General features: G+C 41.3%; 1 protein-coding gene and 1 long non-coding RNA gene across 4 annotated transcripts in view; one reads left to right on the top strand and one right to left on the bottom strand.

The window, feature by feature from the left end:
• Positions 1 to 25971, top strand: part of ETS1 (ETS proto-oncogene 1, transcription factor) — a 128974-nt gene that overhangs the window by 1059 nt on the left and 101944 nt on the right. For all 3 annotated transcript variants that reach the window (XM_077112467.1, XM_077112463.1, XM_077112464.1), the window contains exon 2: positions 13343 to 13425. In XM_077112467.1, coding sequence (XP_076968582.1) covers positions 13357 to 13425 — 69 coding nt within the window. In that variant the 5' untranslated portion in view covers positions 13343 to 13356. The remainder of the gene's footprint in view (positions 1 to 13342; positions 13426 to 25971) is intronic.
• LOC143643164 (uncharacterized) lies at positions 1469 to 10022 on the bottom strand. Its single transcript, XR_013156165.1, has 3 exons — positions 8976 to 10022; positions 8031 to 8277; positions 1469 to 1879 (listed from the first exon to the last, which is right to left on the bottom strand). It is a non-coding gene; the product is annotated as an uncharacterized LOC143643164 (long non-coding RNA).

Here is a 25971-nt window from a genome sequence, read left to right on the forward strand (position 1 = left end):
TACTTTGTGGACAAAGTTTTTCTTTCTTTTTTTTTAATTCTCAAGGTCATTTTTTCTTTTTCATTCTGCCTCTGTGCAACTGGAAAAAAAGATGTTTGTTAAACAACAGGAAATACAGATTCTACAGTGATAATCTGGCAGCTCCATTTGATTTGTAAAATTACTGATGCTTCAGCTCTTTCATCAGCTGTGGTTCCGGACTGCATCGCCTCTTCTTTATCTAAACAGAAAACCCTTTCGTTCCTGCAGGCATGTGTGATGCACTGGGAGCTGCTGGGTCGCTACTGGTACTGTTCTTACAGAGGAGGGAAGGGACAGCTAATGCATTAATGACTGCAAAGAACTTTGAAGATGAAAAGGTCTTCTCATGCGTTCAGTGGGTAGTGGTTAATATTAATATTTGAAGAAACTGGCTGCTTCTACATGTAAATCAGCAACTTCCATCTTCACCAACTCTGTAGGGAAATAACACAGCGAGGGCAGCTGGGCAGCCTCATCCCTGCTGGTTCCACTGTTGAGGAAGTGGGAGGCTGAGTTGGAACCTACTGAGAGGTTACTTTGACATTTACACGCTCCTTGCGCTAAGGTGCAAGATGGTGGAGAGGCAGAGAGTTCAAAGAGTAAAGCCTGGGAGAGGGGGGTTAGGGGCTGGAGTCCTTCAATGTCTGGCCATCTGTGGCCTTGGACAGTCGCACCGGACCCACTACCAGCAGGAGACCACGATGGGGTTCAAAGGCGAGTGTGGCCAGAGCCGGAACCAGTGCTGGGTTTGGAGTCTGGAGTGGTAGATGGGCATTTGGGGCTCTGTTACAGATTAGCTTTTTTTTTTTTTTGGCATGGACCAGCACTGGGAATCGAACCCGGGTCTCCACCGTGGCAGGCAAGAACTCTGCCACTGAGCCACCATGGCCTGCCCCAGATTAGCTGTTTAACTGAGAATGAGCTATTGAACCTGGCTGTGCCTCATTTTCTTCATCTCTAAAATGTGAACAACCACATGTGCCCCGCCTGTTTCACAAAGATGAGAGAATAGAAAGAAATAGCATAGAGCTTTACAAAACAAAAGCGTCAGTAAGGAAGTGGGGCGGAAGAAGTAATATTATAACAAACAGGGTGCATGGGTGCAGGCCCTAGGGGAGGGCAGGAGATACTATGGAAACAAATCATTGGCCCTTAGGTTTCTCTTTATTGCACTTAGAGGTTCAATGCCTTGGCGAATTCCTTACTGATAATTCAGGTTCTATTGTACCTCATAATATTCTTTATTGTTGAACAGATCTGTTTCCCACAGCAACTATCCTTTTCTAATTACCCATTTGAATCCCCAATTATTCATATCAAACCACAGAAGGGATGGTTATTTCCTAGAGCTGGGGTGTCTGTGGCCTCCCTCCCTCCCTCCCTCCTTGCTTCCCTCTTTCCCTACTACCCTCCCTCCCTCCCTTCCCCCTTTCTCGCTCTCTCCTTCTCTCTTATCCTCTCTTCCTCTCTGCCTCTGTCTCTTTCTTTCATGGAAATTCAAAACTATTTAGTATTTGAGAAAAACAAATATGGCCTGCAGCAATTTAGTGGTATGTCTCTGAGGGCATTTGACGCAAATCTTGTAGGTTTCTTCCATCCTGGGGAAACCGAGATATTCAACACTAGCTCTTTTTTCTTTTTTTCTTTTTTTGCCTCCTTACTCCTTATAGCCTTGTTGCTGCTCAGCTTTCTAATCTAGCTGATTCTCTGCATATGGCTTTCTCACTTCACTGCGGAAGGATATAATCCTTGATGTTTACTGAGCACCAGGTGCCTTCCAGGTTCTTTGCTAGGTGCTTTGCAGGGACGACTTCCTTAATCCTCGCTGACATCTTTGAGGAGTGCGCTGTTGGCGTCCCTGTTGAGAAGGGTAGTGTTAGGGCCGATTGAATAAGTGGTGGGACCGTGGTTACGCCCAAGGAGTGTGAGCCCAGTGCTTGTGGTCTGAGTTGTCTTTCATAGAAACCTCAGTATCTTGGAGGCACTTAAACACTTGAGGCTGGATTTGTTGGTGAGATCAAAGGTTTGCTCGTCTGGCTGAACAGGGAGGATGGGGTCTATTTCTCAAAAAGAAATCTATGGTCCAGGATTCGTTCGTTGCTAAGAAGAGGCAGGCCTTGGTGAAAGGCTGCGAGGTGTGGTTGGCTGGACCAGCAAATCCCTCCCTTGCTCCCTCACGGTGACAAATAGCTCTAGAGTCTCTGGTTCGCGGTGGGTGGTGAAAGGGCTACCGAGGAAGCAATATGTAAGTTCCAGGTGTTAATCTAACACATATTAGTTTGCACGTCAAAATTTTACCTGAAAAATGTTTAAAAGTAAAAGACAACATAGCCACGTATTAGAATGGTGCTGCAGAGTGCCTGAGTGGTCTGGGAGCTCAGGTGAGGTTTAAAAAAAAAAAGGATCTCGAGTACTAAGAGAAGTAGTTTCTGATAACTTTCTTCTCCGAAAGGGAAGAGAGTGGATTTGGTGTTCCAGCCAACCGAGTGCTGGTGCTGGCAAACTTTTAGGACAAATGTTAGGAAAATATCCTTCGTAGAGGAAAATATAGTAAATCATTCTTCTCAAGAAATGCAGAAAAGCAAAGAATCCTGAAAGCTGAGACTTTCTTGAAAATTTCCCCCTTTTAACTTGTCATTTTGAAATAACTTCAGGTGCATAAAAAATATACAAAAAGGACATCAGCTGACAAATGGATAAGCAAAATGTGGTGTTTTGATACAATGGAATATTATTCAGCCATAAAAAGGGTTCTGATACGCGCAATAACACAGATGACAATATCACGTTAAGTGAAACAAGCCAGACAGGAAAAGACAAATATACTGTGATGTCGCTTATATGAAATACCTAGAATAAGAAAAGCCATAGAAGTAGAAAGTAGAAGTTACCAGGAGCTGGGAGAGGAGATGGTGAATTACTGCTTAATGGGTTTAGAGTTTCTGCTTGGAGTGATGAAAATATTTTGATAATGGATGTTGGGGATGGTAGTATAATATGACGATTTAATTAATAATTATGAATTGCATACTAGAAAGTGGTTAAAATGGGAAATTTGAGTTGTGCATTTGTTCCCACAATTAAAAGTTTAAAAAAAAAGCAAGACCATTGCCATTCTAATTTAATATTAAACTACTATTTTTAAAAGTTGCAAAAAATAGTACAAAGAATTTCCAAAAGATTTGAATCCTTTAAAATTGTGAAGAATGTAATGCAAATCACTCTCTGTTTTCTGGTGCTTGGTATGATTCTTAGACCAAAATGAATTCAGTTTATAGGCGGAAACAGCAATGCTAGTTTTTTAATATAACAGGCTATATAACTAAAACCACAACTTCTTAGGAAAAGCAGGAAGACTCGTCAGATGGGACCATCACCTGGCTGGTGGCTTCAGAGGTACAGCTTTCCATTCTCCCTGGGCGGGCTTGTGATGCAAGTACGATAAAAATTGATCTTCTGTTCAGCCTGAGGTCCAGATGTCTTTTTTGATTTTGCTACTGCTTATTCTTTGGTAGGCTTTGCTTCTCAAACTGTCTCGTTACAATTATCCGTGTTGTCCTCTGACCAGCAGTATGTGGGAACGCATTAGAAATACAGAATCGCAGGCCTTGCTCAGACCAATTGAATCAGGCTCTTTTCTATAACATGGTCCCTAGTTGAGTCTTACATACATTTATATTTTGGGAAGCACTGCTCTAAAGGCAAGACAGAAACAAACTAAAATAAACACAAATAAAAAAAACTACCTTGAAATGATTTTCATGGCAGCCTACTGCTTCCTTGTGTTCATATCTGGTGCCTAAATTGTTATTCCACAAAAGACTGACATTTATATCAAAAAGACTTTGGTTTAACTGAAGACGCTGCCACATTTCCCCATTTGGGCTATGCAATCTTTCAATGAGTTTCTTCTCTACTAAGAAAAATGCTCACTTACATCTTAGCTTTTTTGCATAACAATGATGAAAACAGATAGAAATTGTGGCTTTTTTCTACTGTGAAATTCTCCACTCCTGCTGCTCATTATGGGAAGGGAACTCTTTTTGATGACTTAAATGCATGTCCTTGTAAAAAAGAGATGAAGAACTCAAGCCATCTGGGTTCTAGCTCTGCTACTTAAATATATAACTTCTGCCACCTTAGGCAAAAAAGAAAAAAAAAGGTCATTATTAAGAAACCACTATTACTTCTACTTGTTGAATGCTTACTAATTGCCAGGTACTGTGGTAAATAAAAATAATAGGTATTTATTGACCAGATGTGTAAGGTACTTTGCTAAGCACTTTTATCTTAGATAATCCTCCTCGCTAATCCTGAAAGGGTTGGTTTTAGATCCATCTTTTATAGCTGAGGTAACTAAGACTTTGAAAGTTTAAGGAATTTGCCCCCAGCTGTCCAAGCCTGGAGCTAAAGGAGGTTAACCCATGGTGTCCAGCTCCAGAGTTCTTTATCACTTTGCCAAATGTTTAACTTCTCTGGGTTCAGTTTATTCAAATGAAAAAATGAACAGATCTGATTAATTTCCTTCCAGCTCCAAAATTCAGTCAATTTGCAAAGTCCCTAAACAGCAAGTTGTTTAGTGTCATATTGAGGAATTTGAACCCTACAATTTGGACAGTGAAACCAATGAAAGTCCACTGTGAATATCAGAATCGGACATAGTCCAAGAAGTTACTTGTGGGATTTGAGAGGCCTAAGGCGGCTGGTAGTGTCCTTTAATTTTCTTTTAAACGGGCGTTATTAAAGCTATGCTGTCCCCTTCAATTGTTCTTTCAATAGCTCTGTATTTGTGGCATCTTTCTATTTTGTAGAGAGCTCTTTAAGAACCAGAACCATATGTAAATTCCAGATTACATGTGACATGCTCCACAGACTGAGTTGCAAGTTAATAATTTAAAATTCTAGGCTCTGGAGGGATTTCTTTTGTAACAAACATTATGGGTTAGAGTTGACATATTTAGTCTCGGAGCCCTTCCTTGGGTTCAACTGGGCCAAGAATGTCATATACCATAACCTTTGCTACATACCTTACTGTAAAGTGAAGAGTACTTAAACAATCCTAATTTATTTTTTCAATTATTTTTGGAGCCATAAATTCATGGCATTGGGGTAGATCTGAAGACCAAATACAGCCATTTGTTGAATTTCATGATTAGATATAGGATTTGAGGAATGATATCCGAACACAAAACTGTAGCCAGTTTTATTGTAAAGTGTGTTATTGAATGTTAACCTTTACACAACAGCTGATTAATTAGAAAAAGTAGATTGTTAGTTTCTGAAAATTTTGATTTTTAAGACTGGCCTTTGTCTTCTCTCCTGACTACCTTCCTGGACATAAGAGTATGTACATGTTGGTGTATTCCTGTGGGGCAAAAACTTTCTGCTCATTTTGACCGTGCTATTCCAGTGGTGGGACAACAAAGAATTTGCTTCTGGTAAGGAGGAAACACATAAAATATCTATGAAGCACTTCTCATTTCCTCGCTGCTACTGTGAAGCAGACAATGGTAAATTGCCAAGGCAGACCATCTGATTTTCTCTCTCTTTTATAGGAGATACCAGTTACTACTCGAGGACAGGCAAAACCATATACTCTTCTAATATAATGACATGAGTCATTTTTGTATTCCAAAATAGGTTAGTTGAGGGATGTCAAGTCATATAGAACTGAAAGTACTCTGTTTAATTAGGAGATGGGATTTCTTTAGAGAACGAGAAAATGCATATGAATGATTTTCAGCCCACTTGTTCAAGTAGATGTTAGAGTAATGATTACCAGTGAAGTTGGCGTAAAAGAAAACCAAGATGTTAACTATGCTATGAGTTACTGCTTTGTGAATTTGGTGAAAGAGTTGGTGAATTCAGATTAAGGCGCGGGAGCCAATCGCCACATGACTTAGAATTATCACCTGATTTAAGTGCCAGCTACTTAAAATAAGAAGAAATATTTACTACTGTAATGTTGGAAATCTTAGTCAAAGAAGTGAGATTTCTGCAAATCTAGGAATGAGACAAAGAAACCATTTTTTATGCAAATGGACAAATAGAAGAAAAAAATTGAAGAGAACAGACAAATTCATCAATATGATATGCATATTGATTTAGGGTAAGAGATATGGTCCCATTTGTAGGAAATATTAAAGAAGCATAAACTCAGAGTTGCATCTATACACACATCATCACAGGTGAGGGTTCTTCTTGCCCAAGTAATCTATTTTTGTCCCCTTGAATATACTCAGGCACCATACATAAGTATCGTCCTTACCAACCTGATTTCATGCACATGTTTTTTTTTCTTTCATTTAGTCAACGAAAGTGTTAAATGTCTATAAGATGTTTATGGGCCATCTTAAAAGGCACAATCTCTATTCTCAAGCAACTCTTGAGTCAGGGGCAAAAACAGATTTATACACAGAAATCATCAGGACATTTACCACGTGCACTGTTAGAGTAAATCACGTGGAGGCTCTCCATCTCATTTTGCCAGGAGGTTCAGGGAAAGTTTCCAGAAAGAGGTGATGCTCAACTTGAGACTTAGAAAAAGAAATTCAAACTCTTTCCATTGCTGATTAAAGATGTTTCCTTGACGACTCCGATATGTTGTCTTTAAGCTTTCACCAAGGTGCTGTCGTTTGGAGCAAGTTTCCTTTAAATGGCTTGTCCTTCGGGCAGCCAAATTCTTTCTCTCTTGCATTCAAGGCCAAGAGGATATCCTTTTAATATAAATTGATGGGAATTCTAAGCTGTTGACATGATGAGAAATGCTCATTGTAAATCTATGCAAATTTTGCAAACTTGGTTCCAAAGGAAAAAGAATAAGAAAGCAAAATCTACGTTTTTCTGCCAGAGTTTTATTGTGCTTTTGTGTTCCCTATGTACAATCTTCATACTCTGGATTTTTAGCCATAGTTCCTGATCTGTGATGCTAACGTAAGGGATAGAGAGTAAAGTCAAATTTAAAACACACTTCCTTCGTTGTGGGAGTATAATTTTGCCCTCTGTGTTATGGATGGCGGTTGGTCAAAATGTATTCAAATACAGAAGAGTCACATTATTTTTGCCAAACAATCCTACTTTTAGACATTTATTAAGAATTAAAAAAAATCTCTCTGAGCATGCTTAACATATTTTCCAGACTAATACATAGACTTAATTTCTTTTGTAATAAATGTTTAGGAATTTCTATAATGACAAAAAATTGGGGACAAATTAAGTGTGCAATAATGAGATTCATTAAGAAAAGCATGGAACAGACATGCAGTTAAATATTAAGCATCTGTAAAATTCATGATATAGAACTCTATTTGACGTAGAAATGTATCCATAGCATCATGCCAATTGTCAACAAAATAAACAAATGACAAAGCAGCATTTAGAGACTATTATGAATGTAAACTTATTGTCACATGTCTATATTAGATCTGTACTTGTATAGATACATTAATACTACTCAGAAGACTGTTAAACAAAATATTAGTATCAACTGTCTCTGGGTGATAGGACTTCAGGTGATTTTTTTACATTCATTTGAGACTTTTTTGTATTTTTAAATTTTAAGTTTGGTAATGGAAATGTATTATTTGAGCAAAAGTAAAAATTTTAACAGTGTAATTTTCTGGGTTATGTACCTAAACACTTAGTCTTTCCTTTAAGAGCATGTGACCCAAGATGAAGATGGTGTCAAGGTTATCACCTAGACATGCAGCCAAGCAGGGTCGGAGATGAGGTGAACTGGACCCAGCCTTGCTTAAGACCCCTTCTCTTTGGGCTTTCCTTCTCTTCCACCTTGGACTGAAATGTCATTCTCACTCCCCAACCTATCCTAGATTTTGTGCATCGTTCCACCTCAGCTGACCCTGGTGAGGCCTGGATGGAACTAAGCCCTGGTACCATGCTTAAAAAGTGCAGACATGCTCTATGAAGAGCAGAACTCTCTCTGAGTCAAACAGAAAACTAATTCTAAAGTGATGTATCAGACCCCAAACATCCACAAACCAAGTAGTTACCTTCTCTCCCCTCTGCACGGACAGGGCCATTCTTATCACGAGTATCCTGGAGGATGAGACTGGAAAAGGCTCGGAGAAGGTGGTGAAGGCCTGGAGTCAGGTCTCAGCCTGGAGGCAGGGTGGGCCGAGACTTTCCTCTCTTCTGAAAGAACTCAAATGGCTTAATGGTTTTGTGCAAGTTTTCTAACTTGTGATGGTACATTCAGCCATTATTTGTGTCAGCTTGCTGCCAGCACTGGTATAGGATCTAGGAACACAGCATTGAAGAAATTAGACCCAATCCCTGCCCTGGTGGAGCTTAAATTCTAATGGGATGAAGGTGGGGTAGGTAATACACAAAGCATGTGGTGTTGAGGTGGGGGTTGAGGGCTGCTATTCATATAGGGTAGGGAGCTTCTTTGATAAGATGACAGTAATAGCTATGTAAATAAAAGGACACAGTTTTCATTTAGAAACAGGTCATGAAACAAACCTATTATTTCAAGTGGGTCCTGACCTAGCTCTCCAGTCTATTTAGATTCTTTCTGATATGTGAATAAAATGTATTTACATAAGATTCACCTGTTACATTTTTTTGGTCTTGTGAGACCCATTCATTCATTCATTAGAAAAAATCACATTTTTATTATGCCCAGTGGCCTGTCTTAAGAGCAGGAGATACAAAGATGAAAGAAGTGAAGTGCCTTCCTTCAAGTAGCTCAGAATTTAGTGGTAGAGACATACAGATACAGGTGTTAAAAAACCTTGGTGATATGCACAGTGACAGGAAAATACGGAATGTTGTGGGGGCACCAAGGGTGCAGCCAGCCCCCGGTGGCCCTGGAAGGACTCCTGAGAGGAAAACTCTAAAAATGAGTCTGAAAACTTTAAGGAGAAGGGTGGGGTAGGGTGGGGTATTCCTAGCAGGGGTGAGAACATGAGAAGGGCAGGGAAGCGAGAAAGTACCATGTGCCCAAGAGAACAGCAAAGAGTTCCATATTGCCAGAGTGGAGAGTCCAGTGGTAGAGAGTGAGAGCTGAGCCTGGAGAAGGGGTCCCAGGTCAGGGAGGGTGCAGCTGGCAACAGTGGGGACTTGCCATCCTCCACACTGCAGTCAGCCTTGCACCTGACACACAGCATCAGCTGCTCCAGTATTGCTGGCCTCAGTCAAGAAAAATCAGCCCAGTTCTTCACAACCCTCAGTTATCAAGCAGTCAAATCGTTCCTGCACCCAGACAGGTCTCTTGGATGCTTCCAGGCTGGGTAGTAAATCTACATTACACAGATGTTTCATATTTAAGTAATAAACGTGTGCAATGCCAGGACAAAAAAACAAAAAAGAGGCCCAAATGATGTTCAAGCAGTTGTCGTGTGGGAGGGAATTCTCTTTGGCGAACAGGCCAAAAATATTTAAAAAATAAAAAACACTGAAAGCAACTCAAATGTTCTTTTTGCTTCTTCTGAAGGGGTTTACGTCTCCAGCAGCTGTTCTGTGTCACAATCTTAGAGTGGAAAGAGGGTAGGTTCTTTTTTTCTTTCTCCAAAAAATAATAAAGCAGCAGTCTGTTTCTGTCCTGGAGCTATTTCCTGAGATGAGAGCCCTCAGGAGCGCATGCAACTCCCTCTGTTCAGTTTCCTCCCTGGCTTTTCCCCAAGGGGCGTTTCATTCATATAGCATTCAGCTCCAGGGATACAGCCCGGGACGGAGCACACTGTTTACTGGGTTTTCCTCCCTCGCCCTGTCAATTGGAAAGAGAAAACGTATTTCCACTGACAACGTTTCCAAGTGTGTTGCGGTGAATAGGAGTGTGGTCAGGCCTGCAGACTGAGATCCTTGTCTTTGAGCTGGGACCATTCCAGAAGGTTTTCTTTCTCCTGCAAATAGAAACGTAAAATAGGAATTCAAAGGGTTTTGATTATTGCCTGTGGGAGTCTAGGCATGGTTCTAGAGCCAGGCAGTCACATCTCACTCCGTGTACCCAATAGAACCCACCGCTTCTTATTTTTTTCCCATGTTGCCGCTGGTGAACCATTGTTCACATTCTATTATGGGATATGTGAGTCTGTCTTCCCACTGCCTGCTAATGGAGACTCTGCCTGTTTTCACCTTTCTGTTCTAAGTCTCATGGAAAGAATGGTCCTTGAGGCCAGGAAACATTGCTCACCAACGCATCTCAAAAGCCCAGAACAGGCCTGGGCAGTTCCTAATAGAAGGAAGCTAATATGTGCCTGTGGAATGAATGATTGAGGTCTGGGTTGACTCCAGTTATCACTGGGGCTTTTGGAGATGGTTGGGTGGTTTGCATGGAAGCAGCACCCACCATACCTGGAAATTTCCGGAAGGTATTATGTTGCCCTGCAGGACTGTGGATGGATGGCCAACTTTTTCTCTAGGGAACCTGGTCATGGTTAAGCCATTCTCAGTATGATACACAATCAGTGCTAACAACTTTTACACCATCTGATCCGTGACTAGATCAAATGCTTTGAAGTGGAAATGTATGGGATTGATGAAGATTTGTTAAAACTTCAAACTTTGATTTTAAGGTTAAAGTAAGGACTGCCTCAGTGGGATGAGGCCACTGAATTCGTTGGAACTATCCTTATAATGTATGTTCAGGACCTGTCCACACAAACCCATGTTATATATTTCTTTTCTTGTTTCACGTTCAGTGCCCAGTGAAACATTTGACGGATGGTAGCTGTTTTAGTTTCCTAATGCTGTTGGAATGCAGTATACAAGAATGGGCTAGCTTTTATAAAGGGGATTTATTAAGTTACTGTTTACAGTTCTAATGCCCAAACTATGGCATCCAGAGAAAAAAACCTTCACCAAAGAAAGGTGGATGGCATCTGGAACAGTTCTGTCAGCTGGGAAGGCAGACGGCTGGTGCCTGGCCCTTTGGCTTCTGGTTTCAAGCAGCTTTCCTGGGGGTGTTTTCTTTTTGCATCTCCAAATGTTGGCTCTGAGCTTTTTCCAGAATGGCTCCTTCTTAAAGGACTCTAGTAATTGGATTAAGACCCACCTTGAATGGGTGGAGACACATATCCATGGGAACTGCCTAATCAAAAGTCCCACCCACAGTTGGGTGTGTCACATCTCCATAGATACAACTTAATCAGAAAGATCCTACCCAACAATAGGTTTGTCCCTACAAGATTAGATTAGAATAAAGAACATGGCTTTTCTAGGGTGCATAACAGTCTCAAACCAGCACAGTAGCCAATCAATATTTTTAGATGCATGTTGATCAATAATTTTAGAAGCAAACCCTGAACAGGTGACCATGAGTGAGATGCTCAGCAATGTCTTTGGACTAGATTACCTTGACCTTTCTCTACTCTTCATCTTTATCACTACATCGTCCCTTCTGAGGGTCATTTTGCTGCAGTGGAGATTGATTCCTCATAAAACGAGAGAACAAATTCTCAACTAACAAATCTAGCTTACTCAGAGCTCTTAGTTAATAGATTTTTTAAAACAATTAATGTGATTTTGGCTGCATTCTGTCTTTCAGAGGAAAGACATCATGTAAAAGGAACACTTTAGTTAACAACAATAAATACATTTCTGGGATAAGTTAGGTCTTCAAAAGAGTTTAACTTACTTGTCTCAACCGGATTATGTTGTTGGCTCTAAGGATTGTAACCCTCAGTGAGTATAATTTTATATTGCCGAGCCCACTTAATTATATCATTTAATTACATTTCATATGAAAGATGCCCATTAATTGTTGTTATGTATCAGGATGGTGAGCTGAAACTGCAGATTGAGCCTAAGATGTGTCTTAGTGCTCTTTATTTTTATTAAAGTATGTCAATTGCTTTAAATGTTAACAGGAATAAAAGAAAAGGACAGATGAATCCAAACTAGAAAGCAGTTAAGTTGAAGCTCAAATGCTACTTCCTAACAATAGGAATTTGGCTTCTGAATGATATTTCCTGGAATTAATATCATCCAAGAAAGTCATTTCTATTTAGTGTACAGTATTAAATTCATGGTGCATGTGAACTTATGCATTTTAGAAAACATTCAGATCAGCAGAAATGTTTGATACATAAACAGTTTTCCTGATGATGAACAGCTAATTGGAAAATCCCCTTCAGCCAGAACATTCCTCAAGCAATCTGGCCATTTCAGAATTTTGATGGAGCTAATAGCTCTCAACAAGAGTTATTTAACAGCAGCCCTTCTTCTTTTCTCAAGATAAAGAGTGTCCCACCCCTTTTGTAGGGTTTCTCTGTGTTTATGTGGGTCTTGGGGTACTGGTTGACATGCTTCTTCAGTATGCTTTTTCCACATGTCTTTCTCCCAAACTTCTCATTATTTATTCCTTTATCAATTGGTTTATACCACAACAAGATATTAGGTGTCTGCTATGTTGTTAAGGAGGCAGAAGGGAAAGGTAATCTATGAGGATGCTACCAAAAAGCCACACAGGACCCTATCTCTGACCGGAAGACCTCTACAAGATTTCTACTTTCTGTAGACTGTTTTTCAGCTTATTGTCTGTAGCTTGTAGATACTCCTTATTAATCCATGTGCTTTGGTTCCCTGGCTGCCATGGCACATACCACACAATGGGTTGGCTTCAGCACTGGGAATTTATTGTCCCACAGTTTTGAGGTTAGAAGGAGCTCAAAACCAAAGAAGTTGGCAGGACCATGTTTTCTCTCCTAAGACTAGTGTTCTGGTGCTGGCCATCCGGCCACAATCCTTGGGGTTCCTCGGCTTGTAGCTCTGTCCCCCGTCACATGGTGGCAACTCCACTCCTTTTTGTCTTCTGTGACTTCCTGGCTCTTCGGGAATCCAGGTTAAGGCCCATCCTAGTTCAGCTGACAGCACCTTAACTAAAAATAGCATCTTCAAAAGGTTCTATTTACAATGGATTCACGCCCACAGGGACACAGATTAACATTAAGGACCTGTGTTTGCTGCAGCACCTAATTCATCTACCGTATCATGCAGCCTTGCACTTTTACAATATTCTTTTCCCAACTGAACTATAAGCCCCTTGGAGTCGGAGATGGGGTCTTACATACCTTTGCACATGCTCACAGTGCTCCACCCCAAGGGGAGCAGGGGGTGTGGAAAACCCCACAGAGCTTGGCACCGGGGTGCTAACTCTGTCTGGAGTCACTCCCCTCTCTTTGGGGAATGGGGCAGTTATTTCACCTTTTGGGGTTTCATCTCCCTTCTCTGTAGCACGAAGATGGAAACTAGATGATTCCCAAGGAGACTCCTGGTTCTCAGCTCTAAGAAACCATCTCTCTGGCGCTTGGTCCACCCAAAGCTGTGTGTTCTGGGCTCAGCGAGTGCTTTCTTCACACAGGTGCTGAAAGCAGGATGAGCTACTTCGTGGACTTGGCAGTGAGCAGCGCGGCTCCTTACCCTGTGGCTCGGCCTGGAGCGGCGGTGAGTGGAGGTCCTTCCCTGCCCTCGTCCATCCTGCCTTCTCCATTTGTTCCCTTGCTTCTTGCACCTTGACCCCTCCCAGACAGAAAAGGCAGGAACCTGGACCCCACAGGTGGAAACAGCTCTGAATCCATGGGGGGAGCTAGATTATGGGGTTATCTATTGTTTTATCAGCCCAGAAAGTGAAACACCCAAGACTGATAAATTTGTTGAGGAAGATTTGCATTTCAGAGAATATGGCTCAAACGTGATTAACCGCTAGCTCTAGCTGGTTTTCACTGCTTAGTTCATTGGGGAAGATATTTTAGATACTGTTGTACTTTAGACCTATTCATGGTATAATTTAACTTGCTTTTGGCTTCATAATTAAATGCTTAATACATAAGTTTTTTCAGAAACTTTCCTTAGAATTGGAAATTGGAAATGGAATGTGGTTATAAGTTTAAGGGGAAATTTCATGAAACCTAGAATAAGAGGGGTAAAAGGAACTTTAAGATAGAATCTATTTAAAGTCAAGTTTCTTGCCCTTTGGGAAGCAGACACCCACCCAAGTAGTGTGCTGATTAGTAGAAACGCTTAGATAAATGTCTTATAAATTTCCTGTGTGAAAGGTCCCATAATGCGGTCATTGGTCAATTCCAATGTTGAATGAAACTTTATTATTAGTAGATAGGTCATCAATTATTCATTCTAAATTTTGATTTTATACACAGATAACAATCATACATAATGATTATTTAGAAATGGACAGATATGTTTATTATTAATTCTTAGTACATTTAAAGAAGCAGTGTTAGATATACATATATATTAGTACATCAATATAACTAAATAAATGGAAATATGTATGTCATTTTCATATTTATGGGTCTGAATAGACACCATTTGACCAAATATTTTCTTTCTTTTTTAAAATATAACTTTTTAATTAGAGAAGTTGTAGGTTTACAGAAAACTCATGCAGAAAATATGGAGTTCTCATAAACCTCCTCTTATTATTAAGATCTTGCCTTAGTGTGGTACCTTTTTTACAACTGATGAAAAGAATATTATTATAATTAATGATAAACCATAGTCCATAGTTTCCATTAGGTTTCACTGTTTATGTTATACAGTCCTAAGTTGTTGTTTTTTTAATCTTATACTGGTAACATATACAAACTTAAATTTCCCTCTTAAACTACATTCAAATATATAATTTAGTGCTGTCACATTCACCATTTTGTGCGACCCGTCACCACCCTTCATTACCGAAATTTATCTATCACCCTAAGTAGAAACTCTAAACCAGTTAAGCCTTAACTTACCATTCCCTACCATTCCTAGGCCCTTGGGAACCTGCATTCTAGTTTTGGATTCTCTTAATGAATTTCCATATTCTAATTATTTCATGTCATTGAGGAAAAAAAAAAGCGTTTTCTTTCTAATTCCAGCCAGTCTTTGACTATGTCCTTCCTGAGCGTCTGTAAGGATTTTTGATGCATGGCCTGGGAATAGAACCCAGATCTCCGGCATGGAAGGTGCGCATTCTACCACCGAGCCACCCGCGCACCCTTGCAAGGTTTTTAACATTGTAGCCTCAAGTGAATCATGACCTCTCACTGTAATTGTATACTTCAGTCTGGATTGTTTGAAATTTCTTTTCTCTATTTGAAAAAAAAATGCTCAAAAGCTATTTTCTAGTCAAGTAAGAGGACATATTTGAAGGATGATCAATAAATCTCTCTTAAATGGCTATGCTATAACACATTTTTCTTCTTTTCAAAATAGCTTCGTTTCCGTACACGCACCATAACTACTTTAAAAATTAGAATCGGAAAAAAGGTTAGGCCATACATGATTTACATCTGAACTGAAAAGAAAAATCAAGCCCCGACAAAGGAGTCACCCAGGTTTGCTTGGTAAAAATTGCCAAGGGACTTGAACTTTAAAGGGTCACTTAGGGGGCTGGAGAAACTGCCGGGGAAGGGCTCCTCCTGCTTCTTGTACAGAGGTTATTGTCTAAGGTCAGCTCAAATTATATCGCATTTTCCTTAAAGATGATATTGTAGAGATTTGTTAAAATAAATAGAGATATTGCAATTTCAGGGCAAATGTGTCACTGACTTTAGAGAAAAGAGATTTAAAAGCCAGCCTAGGTGAATTCTCTTTACTGGTATTGTAATTAAATTAAACGAGATGAATAACTTGCTTATAATATTAATGTTGCACAAATTTGCATTCATTTTATTTCATTTTAGACACTGAAATAACCAAAATCTCTCTATTAGTTGGAAAGTTGCAGGTAACAATATTAAATTAACCTCAATGGGGCATCTGGAAATTATATGAGCTAAAAACACCAAAAAATAGTTCAGTCTAAGTGCATATTTTCAACTAAAGAGACCCGTCCTCCTCAATTGAACACACTGAATATTTTTAATGCGTTTCAAATAACTTTTACTGGCTTCAAAACAAAGAACCCTTCTACCCCATCTCCAATAGCCATATCTGAAAAACATTATCAACGTGTGAGATCCTTTTCACTGTACTTTTCAAACCTGCTTGGGTAAAAGCAAAGGTTGGGTAAGAGAACCACTAAATTAGGGCTCAGCACTTTCACTCATAACTTCTCTCTGAGCCTGGTTTCTCCATCACTGGAATTAGGTAACCCCTGAGACCTAAAGAGGAAGTAGGATGATTCTTTAATTTATTCACATACTGCCTTCTTGACAAAATTTAATAAGTAAATACATAGATAAGTAACATTTATTAGTACAAGCTCAAGTTCAATTAACGAGCTCCCACAGATAACCTCCAACTTCAAGCTGGGCTGTAATAAACAGCCAGAGAATCTGTAAATTATCCACAAAGTATAACCTCTGGGTCATTGGCATTAGATAGTTCCTCCAAAGAGATACCAGCAAACAAATCTCACACTCTCAATGTCAAACTAAGATTTCCTAGAGGAGTGACCAAAGTTTCATTCGTTTTCCCAGACAAAAAAGTCAAAGTCCCAGGCTCCGCACATCTTCTCACTTCTGCTGGAGCCTCTCTGTCTAGACCTCAACCAGTGGCGCTTGATCACATACCCTGAGTCCTGCTGTCTGCTGCTCCGGCCTTTGATTTGGTTAGACTGAGCTACTTAGAAAAAGGAACTCTGTCCCAGGTATGGAAAACACGAGAGTGAAAGGGACAATGCTAGAGCAGTGGTTCTCTCAACAGGGGTGATTTTGCTTCCCCACCCTCCTGAGAGGACAACTCACAACGCCTGGAGACATTTTTTTTGTCACTACTTGGCCAATGCTTTTTGGTATCAAGCAGACAGAGACCAGGGATTCTGCTCAACATCCCACAGTTGAAAGGACAAGTCTGCACAACAAAGAATTTTCCAGCCCAAAATAGCAATAGAAACCCTGGGCTAGAGTAGCCACAAGACAGTTTGAAAAGCAGGATGGTAGCTAAGTGTACAGACTGGTCTAAACAGATCCTTGTTACTTGTAAGTTATTTATTTAGAAAAGGAAGTTAAACTAAAATAAAACAACAAGCCATTGAGGACATATTCATGATATAAAGGGCTCCACTTAGCTTGCTGCTTTAGTTGACCAAGAAACAATGTTCTAAAACAGGTTGCTAAGTCTCCGATTCCTTATTTATAAGTTAGAGGTAAGCATCAGCACTGTTCGATCATTCATTGTTCTAGGAAAATGCTTACAATAGCCACACCCACAGTTGTAGAACTGATACCCCATAGTCAGGTAATAACCGTTTTATACAGAACTCACATTATCTGCCTTGGGGTCAGTTTGTCAAAAGCAGGACATGTTTTCTGCTTGTAAGATCAGCCCCTTGAAATATAATGAGTAAGGTGATGTCACAACCCGGGAGGTAGGGAAACAGCCCTTCTGGAAGTTGTCTGGCCATTGTGTGGGAGGGGGTGATGCTTCCAGGTACTTATATGGAGTCTGTCCGGGACGCTTTCATCCAGGGGAAGGAAGCACTCCTTCCTGTTATGCGGCCCCAGAGCCCTCTCTGAGCCCTGAAAGTCCCTCGCTGCATGGGTCCTGTGTCCGGCCATGCGTCATCCTTCTTTTCATGTCACTATACGGGACAGAGCTGGGGTCTATTATGCTGAGAAAGGGAGTGAAAGGCTGGACTACTCTTCATTTTGAGCAAACATATCCTAGTCCTTGGTTACCACACGAGCAAGGGGGATGTGTGGGGGAGGTCCACAGGGAATTCATGTGCACCTGGTCATCGGCCCTAAGGAAGCACCTTGAACTGGTCAGAGGAAAGAGACTGAACTGCCCACACACCTCTCACAGCTGCAGACTTCTGAGAGGGCTATGGTGACATGCCAGGGGCTCAGGGGGCCTGCCTGGAATGCTAGACCCATGGCAGGCACCAGTACACAAGAGGGTGGACAAGTTTTCCCAAATGCCAGAATTGCTTAGGAAAAGGCTTGAGGCTTAGAGGACATCCTTTGGAGGCCGAGGGTTGGGTAACAGCAGTGAAGACTTGTCACTGCTTCACAGTCTCTGGATAAAATACACTTCTCTAACAAATATGGTGACTCCATTTTCGGAATGAAATTGGTTGCAGAGATTGTCCAACAAAAGACATTGATTGATAGCAAATTTATTTGAAAGACTTCAAAGTTGCATAAGTGGGGTTGCATTTATTAGACATAGAATTGCTTTTGTTGTACAGAATAAAATGACATGAAACCAGGGCTGTTTCAGAGGCATGATCCCCAAAGATATAGGGAAATAGAAAAATGCTTGGGAAGGGGCAACTGGGTGGCAGTCTGTCCTCGGCTGCTTCCAGGCTTCGGCCTCCATCCTTCCTGAGCTACGTGCCTGTGGGACTGTGGGCTGCTGTGCCCTATGAATCTCTTGTGTGGTGCTAGCAAAGAGAAGTAGCATGGCCATGTGGCTTGGCTAAATGCACTGCAAGAATGACTCCAAATACTGTTCTCCCATGCTGTCCTCTGTCCCTGGAGCCTTTAGAGGTGGACAGCATGTCTTGCCATTCTCTTCATGCTCTGGACAGATCTTCTTTTGCACATTTTCTTCCTTCCTTCCTTCCTTGCTTCCTTCCTTCCTTCTTTCCTCTTTTCCTTCCTTCCTCCTTTCCTCCCTCCTTTCCATAATTATTTTTCGGGGGTGGGATGAGGTAGTAGCATGTAACTTTTTCCCATCTCTTGACACTGATGAGACACTAAAGGGGCAGTCCTTGGCCCTTTTTTCTTTTACACCAGACATTCATCCTTGCCTTTAGTCCTAAGCAGGCAGCTATGGAAGCCTCATAGTCTGCACTGTCATCAAAAGCATTTGGGCTTTGGAGTCTGCAAGACCTGAGATAAATTCTGGTCTGCTGCACCTCAACCTTGTCACTCAGGCCAATTACTTAAGCTCACTGAACCTCAGTTTCCTCATCTGTAAAACAGAGAATAATTTACCCTGTAAGGTCATTGTGACAGTTCAATGAGAAAATGCTTATGAAATGCCTGCCTCCAAGAAAGACTGTTTAGTTCCCTTTCCCTATGCTTTCTGCTTCCTCTCTTTTTTCTAGGGACTTTTTGATTTTATTAGATGGATACTTGGGGGGTGGAGACCAGATGATTTTTACTTAGTGTCCATACAAGGTATTGCCAGGACAAGGTGGGGCTGCTGAGTCGAGATGGAGACACTCTTATTGGGAAACCTCCTTGCTTCATCACCCGCTTGCCTAGAAACAACTCCCTTGCCACCAGATCAAAGGTCTCTTGTAATGGGCTGGTGGTTTATAGCACCGTTGTGTAAACAGACCTGGTTCCCTTATCTTGAGTAACTGCAGTTTAATTGGGTCTCCTTGGGAAGCAATACCATTCTTACATTGCTAGGGCTGTTCTACACCCTTCATCTCCATACTCCCCAACCCCCCAGCTGGCCTCAGTCTTCAAGTCTTTGGAAATGCTCACAGAGGGGTCCCTGTACTCTCCCTTCTGTTCTTGGGAAATGCTTGTGTTTCTTCCTACGAACCTTCTCTTTGGGAATCCTGAAGAACAATGAGTAAGCTCTTTAGGCTTAGGGAAGTGGGGATGCATGAAAATAAATTTTGAACCTAAATGGAAATTAGAAATTTTTTTCTCATTGCTTGAGCTGGTGATGGGCTTACCTTGGAGAGACTGCTGGCACACAGAACTTAAGGAAATTATAGCCAGAGATAGCTGGTAGTCAGAGAAGTTGAATTTAAAAGGAGTAGCAACATTATTTTTCCCTTTTCTCAGAAAGGGGATTTTTTTAAGATACTGAGTTAAATCAGCCCAAACTAGAGAATTTCAGGGCCAGGCAACAACTTAGAGGCCTCCTCATTTCACCAGGAAATTAAGAGCCTAAGAGGGTAAATGGATTGTCCCAGTTTATAGAGCTGGCGAGGGGTAGGGTATGGCCAAGATCTCCTGACTCCCAGCTTAGAGCACTCCTTACTACAGAACTTATCTTCATGCTTTTAAAAGATATCTGTGGATCTGTACGGACTGAAAACAGACTTGCATGCATGCATGCATATACTTTAGTTATGTGAATTGGTTTTCACTGATTTAGGAAAAGTCTCCGCTTTGTAGAGCTCTGAGCAAATTGGAATCACTGACTGGTCTTTCAGCGATGGCAAGTTCCCCCAACCGTGTTCTTAGCCCCCTGTCTGATGGGCTGCTTGGAATTGTCACTGTGTGTGTGTGTGTTTGTGTAGGGGGTGGGGGCTGAAGCCCTCCTGCCAAAGAAGAGCTAGAAGCTGACAAATAATATGCATCTCACCTAAGGTCTAGGAGAAGGAGAGGGTCAGGTCCAGGAACCTGGGATGTGTGGAATGCTCCAGGCTTTCCCCACTTTCCAGAGCCATGAGCCCCCAGCCAGTTTTCAGGTGAGAGTGTGCATTGCGCGGAGATGATTGTGCTTTCAGCAGGTGTACCACCCAGGCCAGTGAGGCGTCTTTGGATGGTCTCCACTTTGGTCCACATAAATGCCAAGGCAATTTCTCAGGAAGAATAGAATTGGATATTCCCTCCTCTGCAGCACTCCCTCCGTGCTTAGAATCTTTTTCTCTCTCAGAAACCTGCAGTGGGTCAGCCCTGCCTCTGCATGAAGTCCCAAGCTCATCAATCTTATCGTTTTAAAAATAAATGTCCTGACCTTGAGTCTAAAATTAGATAGCCTTTTGGGTATTTCCTATTTTGTCCGTTCCTGCCCCTCCTGGTGGCCCCACTGCCCCAGAACCCTTCCCCTTGACTGGAGTATCCAGGGTTGCTGAGGAGAGTTTTTGCATCACCTCCTTCCCTTCTGCCTCTCAAGGGAGCAGGGCAAATGTACCCTCCAGAAGCAGACATACCCAAGACCTCCTCCCTCCAAGGCCAGATAAGGCCTGACCCAAATTGCTCTCTGAACTTTGCCAAGGCAGCTTATCTGTGCAGTACTTGACAATGCATCCCCTGAGTAGGGCCAGCCCAGGCAGCTCAGAGTCAGAAGTCTGTGGAGGTCGTCAGGCCAGGACAGAAAGGTGACTTCACGTGAGGAGGTGAAAGATTTGAAGCCCAGACATGGTCCTTTTACTGTACATACTTTTATCAAGTACCTACTGTGGGAGAGGTCCCAAACAGTTCAGTAGCAAGAGACTTCCTGGGCTTCGCTTTTTTCTACTGAAAAATGGGAAATCAGGTAGTGTTTGAGCATGGTTTTAGGGAAGAACTAGGACACACGATTAACGCACAAGCCTTTGATAAGTTGTAAGGGAATTTTGTGCATTATTTCTTGAATCCAAATTACGATTGCGACGATGTTTGGCTCTTCGAGTTTCTGCAGCCTGATGAAGCTTATTTATGAGATGAAGGCCGTCAGTGACAAGGTCAGGAGGGAGAATTTGGATGGGTCAGCAAAAAAGGAGAATTGGAGTTGGAAAGGAATGTGGAGATCACCAAGGCCAACCTCCTCAGGAAGCAAAAGCTCAGAGAGGTTAAGTGACAGGCTGGAGGTTACACAGCTTGTTAGTAGCAGAGCAGGACTTGGATCCAGACTTCCTACTTCCATCCGCTGGCTTTCTGCTAGAGCAAATGAGCATCTATTACCTTCTTAGAAAATAATGCAAAGTTGTCCCTTTGGGTGGCAGACCACAGTGTCCATTCATCCAGTGTGGAATCAACTTTGTCTCTGGGTTAAAAGGTTTCAAAAAGAAGCAGCTTCTAGAATCATTTATTTTGTCTCATATGGTTATGGCTCTGAACTAAGGCTGCATCCTAGATGGAGTCAATCAAAGAAAAGACGATTTAGTTTCATGGGGTTCATGCACCAAATACACATACAGAACGTTGGTAATGGTGAGTCTGTAAGCCAATACCTGAATACTTAAGGCTCCTTTGGCTAGACAGAAATGAACTTGAAGGATAGATCAGACACAGGCTCATACAGACAGACAAATTCCATGTGAGTGTGGTTTAGTGTTGTTCAAGTACTCCCTCTTTTCCCAGTTTGAGGGGCTTTGTGGAGCAGAAAGAAGGAAGACAATGAGTGAAAGCAGTGGCTTTGAGGGTTGGTGGGGGGTTCTACCAAGCTGTCCTGCCCTCACTCCATATAACCAAAACGGAAATAGTTTTGCAACCTCCTTATTCATGTCATTTAAACTCACCATGCTCACTTATAAAGTAAAGAAAACTAAGGATCATCTTGGATTGTTTCCCCCTTCCCTTCATCTTTACCTGTATGCTGCCATGTATGTCTTCAATCGCCTGTTTCCTCTTCACCTCTATACTCATGATGGGAATCCAACTCTTTCTTCATAGGTCAAGATAGGGTGAGGCAAGTGAGGTACTCACATCATTCATTCAGAGCTGGGAACAGGGCATGGTGAGTGAGGCACTCACTATGAGAGCAAAACGTAGGGGCACCAAAAAACTTAGTAATCAAGCTACATAGTATTTTAATGCAATATTCTAAAAGACTGAAATTAATGCAAAGCGTCATTATGAAAAATATTATAACTTTAAATGAGGTCGGCTACTGTATTGTTGATTTTTCCTTTTGCCTCAAGCTCCAATATGGCTCTAGGGCAAGGCACTGCACCCTCTCTGCCTCAGCCTAGTCCCTCTTACTTAGCACTCCAAAGCAAGTGAGTCTTTTTAGAATGTATTGATTCATTATGTCATTTCCTTTTTGTCCAGCCTCCAATTACTTTTTCCTGAAGTCACATTCCTCCCTCTGAGACTCATGGCACTCTTCACTGGGATTTTACACTGTCCCTCCAGCATTAGTTCCTGCAACTTACTCTTCCTCATATGCTTTCTCATTACCCAAGAGCAAGCCCTTTCTCTCAGGTTCGTCACCACCAAATAACACACTTTATCTATCATACCTCTCAAAATCTTTCTTATTCCATCTTGTAGGTGTTCCTTTTCACCTTTGGGTGTGCCACTTCTTCTCTCACTGACCTCTAGACTCTTGCTTGTGTTGTTCTTCACCAAGTTTTCTAGACTAACTCTTACTCAACTTGTCAGTTATTACCTTAGAGTGCTTCCTTCAGGGAGCCTTCCCTGATGGTGACTCTCCTTCTATACCTCGATACTTAACCGTACCATGTTGTGTGGCTGTCACTCCCCATTTACTTGACTGTATGTTGGAAGGGAAGATCCATTTCTTGCTCATATCATGTTCTTAACATCTGATATAAGAGTAGCCATAGAGTCAGTGCATGATACAAATTGTTTCCATGAGTGTACGTTGCCACAATTCACTAGGTTCCTAACTTGGAACAGTGGCTGCCATTCTTGAGCAATCTGTACTTGAGCCACACAAGCATGGCCCTGCACAGGAGAGAGAAAAGGCAGTCCAAGATCAAATAGACCAGGGCTAGGATTCTGTCTCCATTGCTTTATTAGCTGTGTGATGAAGAACTTGGAAATTTTCCTGCCCTCTTGCAGCCTCAGTTTGCTCTTCTGAAAACTGAAGATAAAAACATGAAACTTTCAAGACTGTGGTGGGGATTAGATGAGATGGTCTGTGTGTAATGCTTTGCACACCACCTGGCACAGAACAGGTGTTCAACCAACAGCCATTCCTTTCAGTAATCACATGTGGGATGAATGGGAGAGGAATGTGGTCAGAGTGTGTCCTTAAAACTTGTCACAAGGACTGGGAGTCTTGCTTGCCCCTCATTGGCTCACCTCCAGTGGCAGGCAGGAAAGGAAGGTGCTGATGAAGAGATAATATGGGCTGGGACTTGTTTTGGGTGGTACCCTTTTAGAGCAATGAGGTGGGGGCTATGTGGGTTAGATTTCTGGCCTGCTACTAACCTACCTCACTCTCCTCAACTGAGACAGTTTCATGATGAATTGGAACTAGCAATGCGGTTCTCTTGAGTAAAAATGCCATTTTCATACTCTATGAAATAGTTATTAAGTCAGTTCATGAAATGTCTAACTGGGCAGGTGTCTAGATGAAGAAGCCGTGAAAGGCTTCTTAGTAGCATCTGCTAGCAAAGATGCTTGTCATTTATGGTAGGTTTGGGTCATTATTGCCTCATCATTCTTAAAAATAAGGTCCTCAGGCTCCACTGAGGATAGTAAAGAGGAAATATGCCTTAAAATGCACAGTTTCATTTTCAGAATAAAATATAAAATATCCCTGCTGACAAAATACCTGGTTTCAGGGACAGGGGAGACTTCATGAAGAAAGCTAGCCCTGTAAAATCAGGCTGTTACACTGTGCATGGCCGTCACTCAAAGGCTCTGAGTTGACCTGCAATATAACCATGCTGTCTGGATCCTCATCACTCTAGACCCGATGGTTCTGCCTCCCTTCTCTTCCTTGTGCATGGTATCCAGAGAAATTTCCTTCAGTGCCTCTTTATAGAGTGCACCTTGCCTTGAAGTGGCCTTTGCTTGGTAGAGGAATCCTAAACTTCTGAATCTGAATTTAAATTCTCCTTGGGTCCCCACCACTTTGGCAGTGTCTGTAAAAATGACCTTTTTTTCTTCTAGTACCCTTTGATTAAAGGGTCCTCTGCTTTAAACAAACTAGGAATGGGCTCTTCCAGAAGAAGACAGGGGGTGGTGACTTAGAGTTCTCCTTTAAACCACCTAGGATCAAAATCTCCCGGCTCACAACCTTATTCCTACAGCTCTAATACTTAACATTGAATGTAGAGAAAGGCTCTGAAAAAATATCTATTACTGCAAGCACATGGCTAGATATATGAGTCTTGGAAATGTGTCTCAAATGGATTCAGTCAAAGTATGTTGAAGATTTACTTGGTGCTGGGGATCCAAAAGAAATATTTAATGTAGTTGCTTCAGGAGCTTATGGTATTAAAATAAAATGTCAGCAAAATAGTTTTAAGCCAGGATTAAGGAAATATTTTCTGATTGAAGTCCAGTACAGCCTTCTTGCTGATGATTCCTCTTGGCTCCAAATACAAAAAAGCTGGCCAATCTGCCATTGATCCATTTAGATTCTTTTAGCTCTAACCACAACCTGCTGGTAACAGAAAGCTGAGGGCATTAATCTTTGATACAAAACAACTCAAGGTAGTCCTGTTTATTTCCACAGATGTTATTAGATTCTCAGTACCCGGTTGGAGGATGAACAGACCTAAAGTAAACTTCATTCAGCCTCAGTCTGAATGATTCTACAAATATGATGGAAACCATCATCCAAATTAATGAGGTGTTACCGTGTACACAAAGCCTTTGTCTACTATGGTGACTTGAAGTTATGAACCCCAAGAAAACATTTTTTTTATTAATTTTAAAATTAAAAAAAATCTATAACAGTAAACAAACTCAAACATTCTTAACTTATGATTATTGCATTCTACTTATATAATAAGTAATTCACAATATCATCACATAGTTGTATATTCATTATCATGATCATTTCTTAGAACATTTGCATTAATCCAGAAAAAGAAAGAAGACAACAGGGAAAAATTCATACATACCATACCCACCACCCCTCCCTTCATTGATCACTAACATTTCAATCTAAATTTATTTTAACATTTGTTCCCCCCTATTATTTATTTTTGTTCCATATGTTTTACTCATCTGTTGACAAGGTAGATAAAAGGAGCATCAGACACAAGGTTTTCACAATAACACAGTCACATTGTGAAAGCTATATCATTATACAATCATCTTCAAGAAACATGGCTACTGGAACACAGCTGTACATCTTCAGGCAGTTCCCTCCAGCCTCTCCATTATATCTTGACTAACAAGGTAATATCTATTTAATGTGTAAGAATAACCTCCTGAATAACCTCTCCACTCTGTTTGGAATTGCTCAGCCATTGACACTTTATTTTGTCTCATTTTGCTCTCCCCCTTTTTGGTCTAGAAGTTTTTCTCAATCCCTTGATGCTGAGTCTCAGCACATTCTAGGATTTCTGTCCCACGTTGGGTCAGAAATGACCCCCGGGAGTCATGTTCCACATAGATGGGGGGTGGGCAGTGAGTTTGCTTGTTGTGTTGCCTGGAGAGAGAGGCCACATCTGAGCAACAAAAGAGGTTTTCTTGAGAGTGACTCAAGCCTAATTTCAAA

Source organism: Tamandua tetradactyla, chromosome 8 (genome assembly GCF_023851605.1).
Source record: "Tamandua tetradactyla isolate mTamTet1 chromosome 8, mTamTet1.pri, whole genome shotgun sequence".
Lineage (NCBI taxonomy): Eukaryota > Metazoa > Chordata > Mammalia > Pilosa > Myrmecophagidae > Tamandua > Tamandua tetradactyla.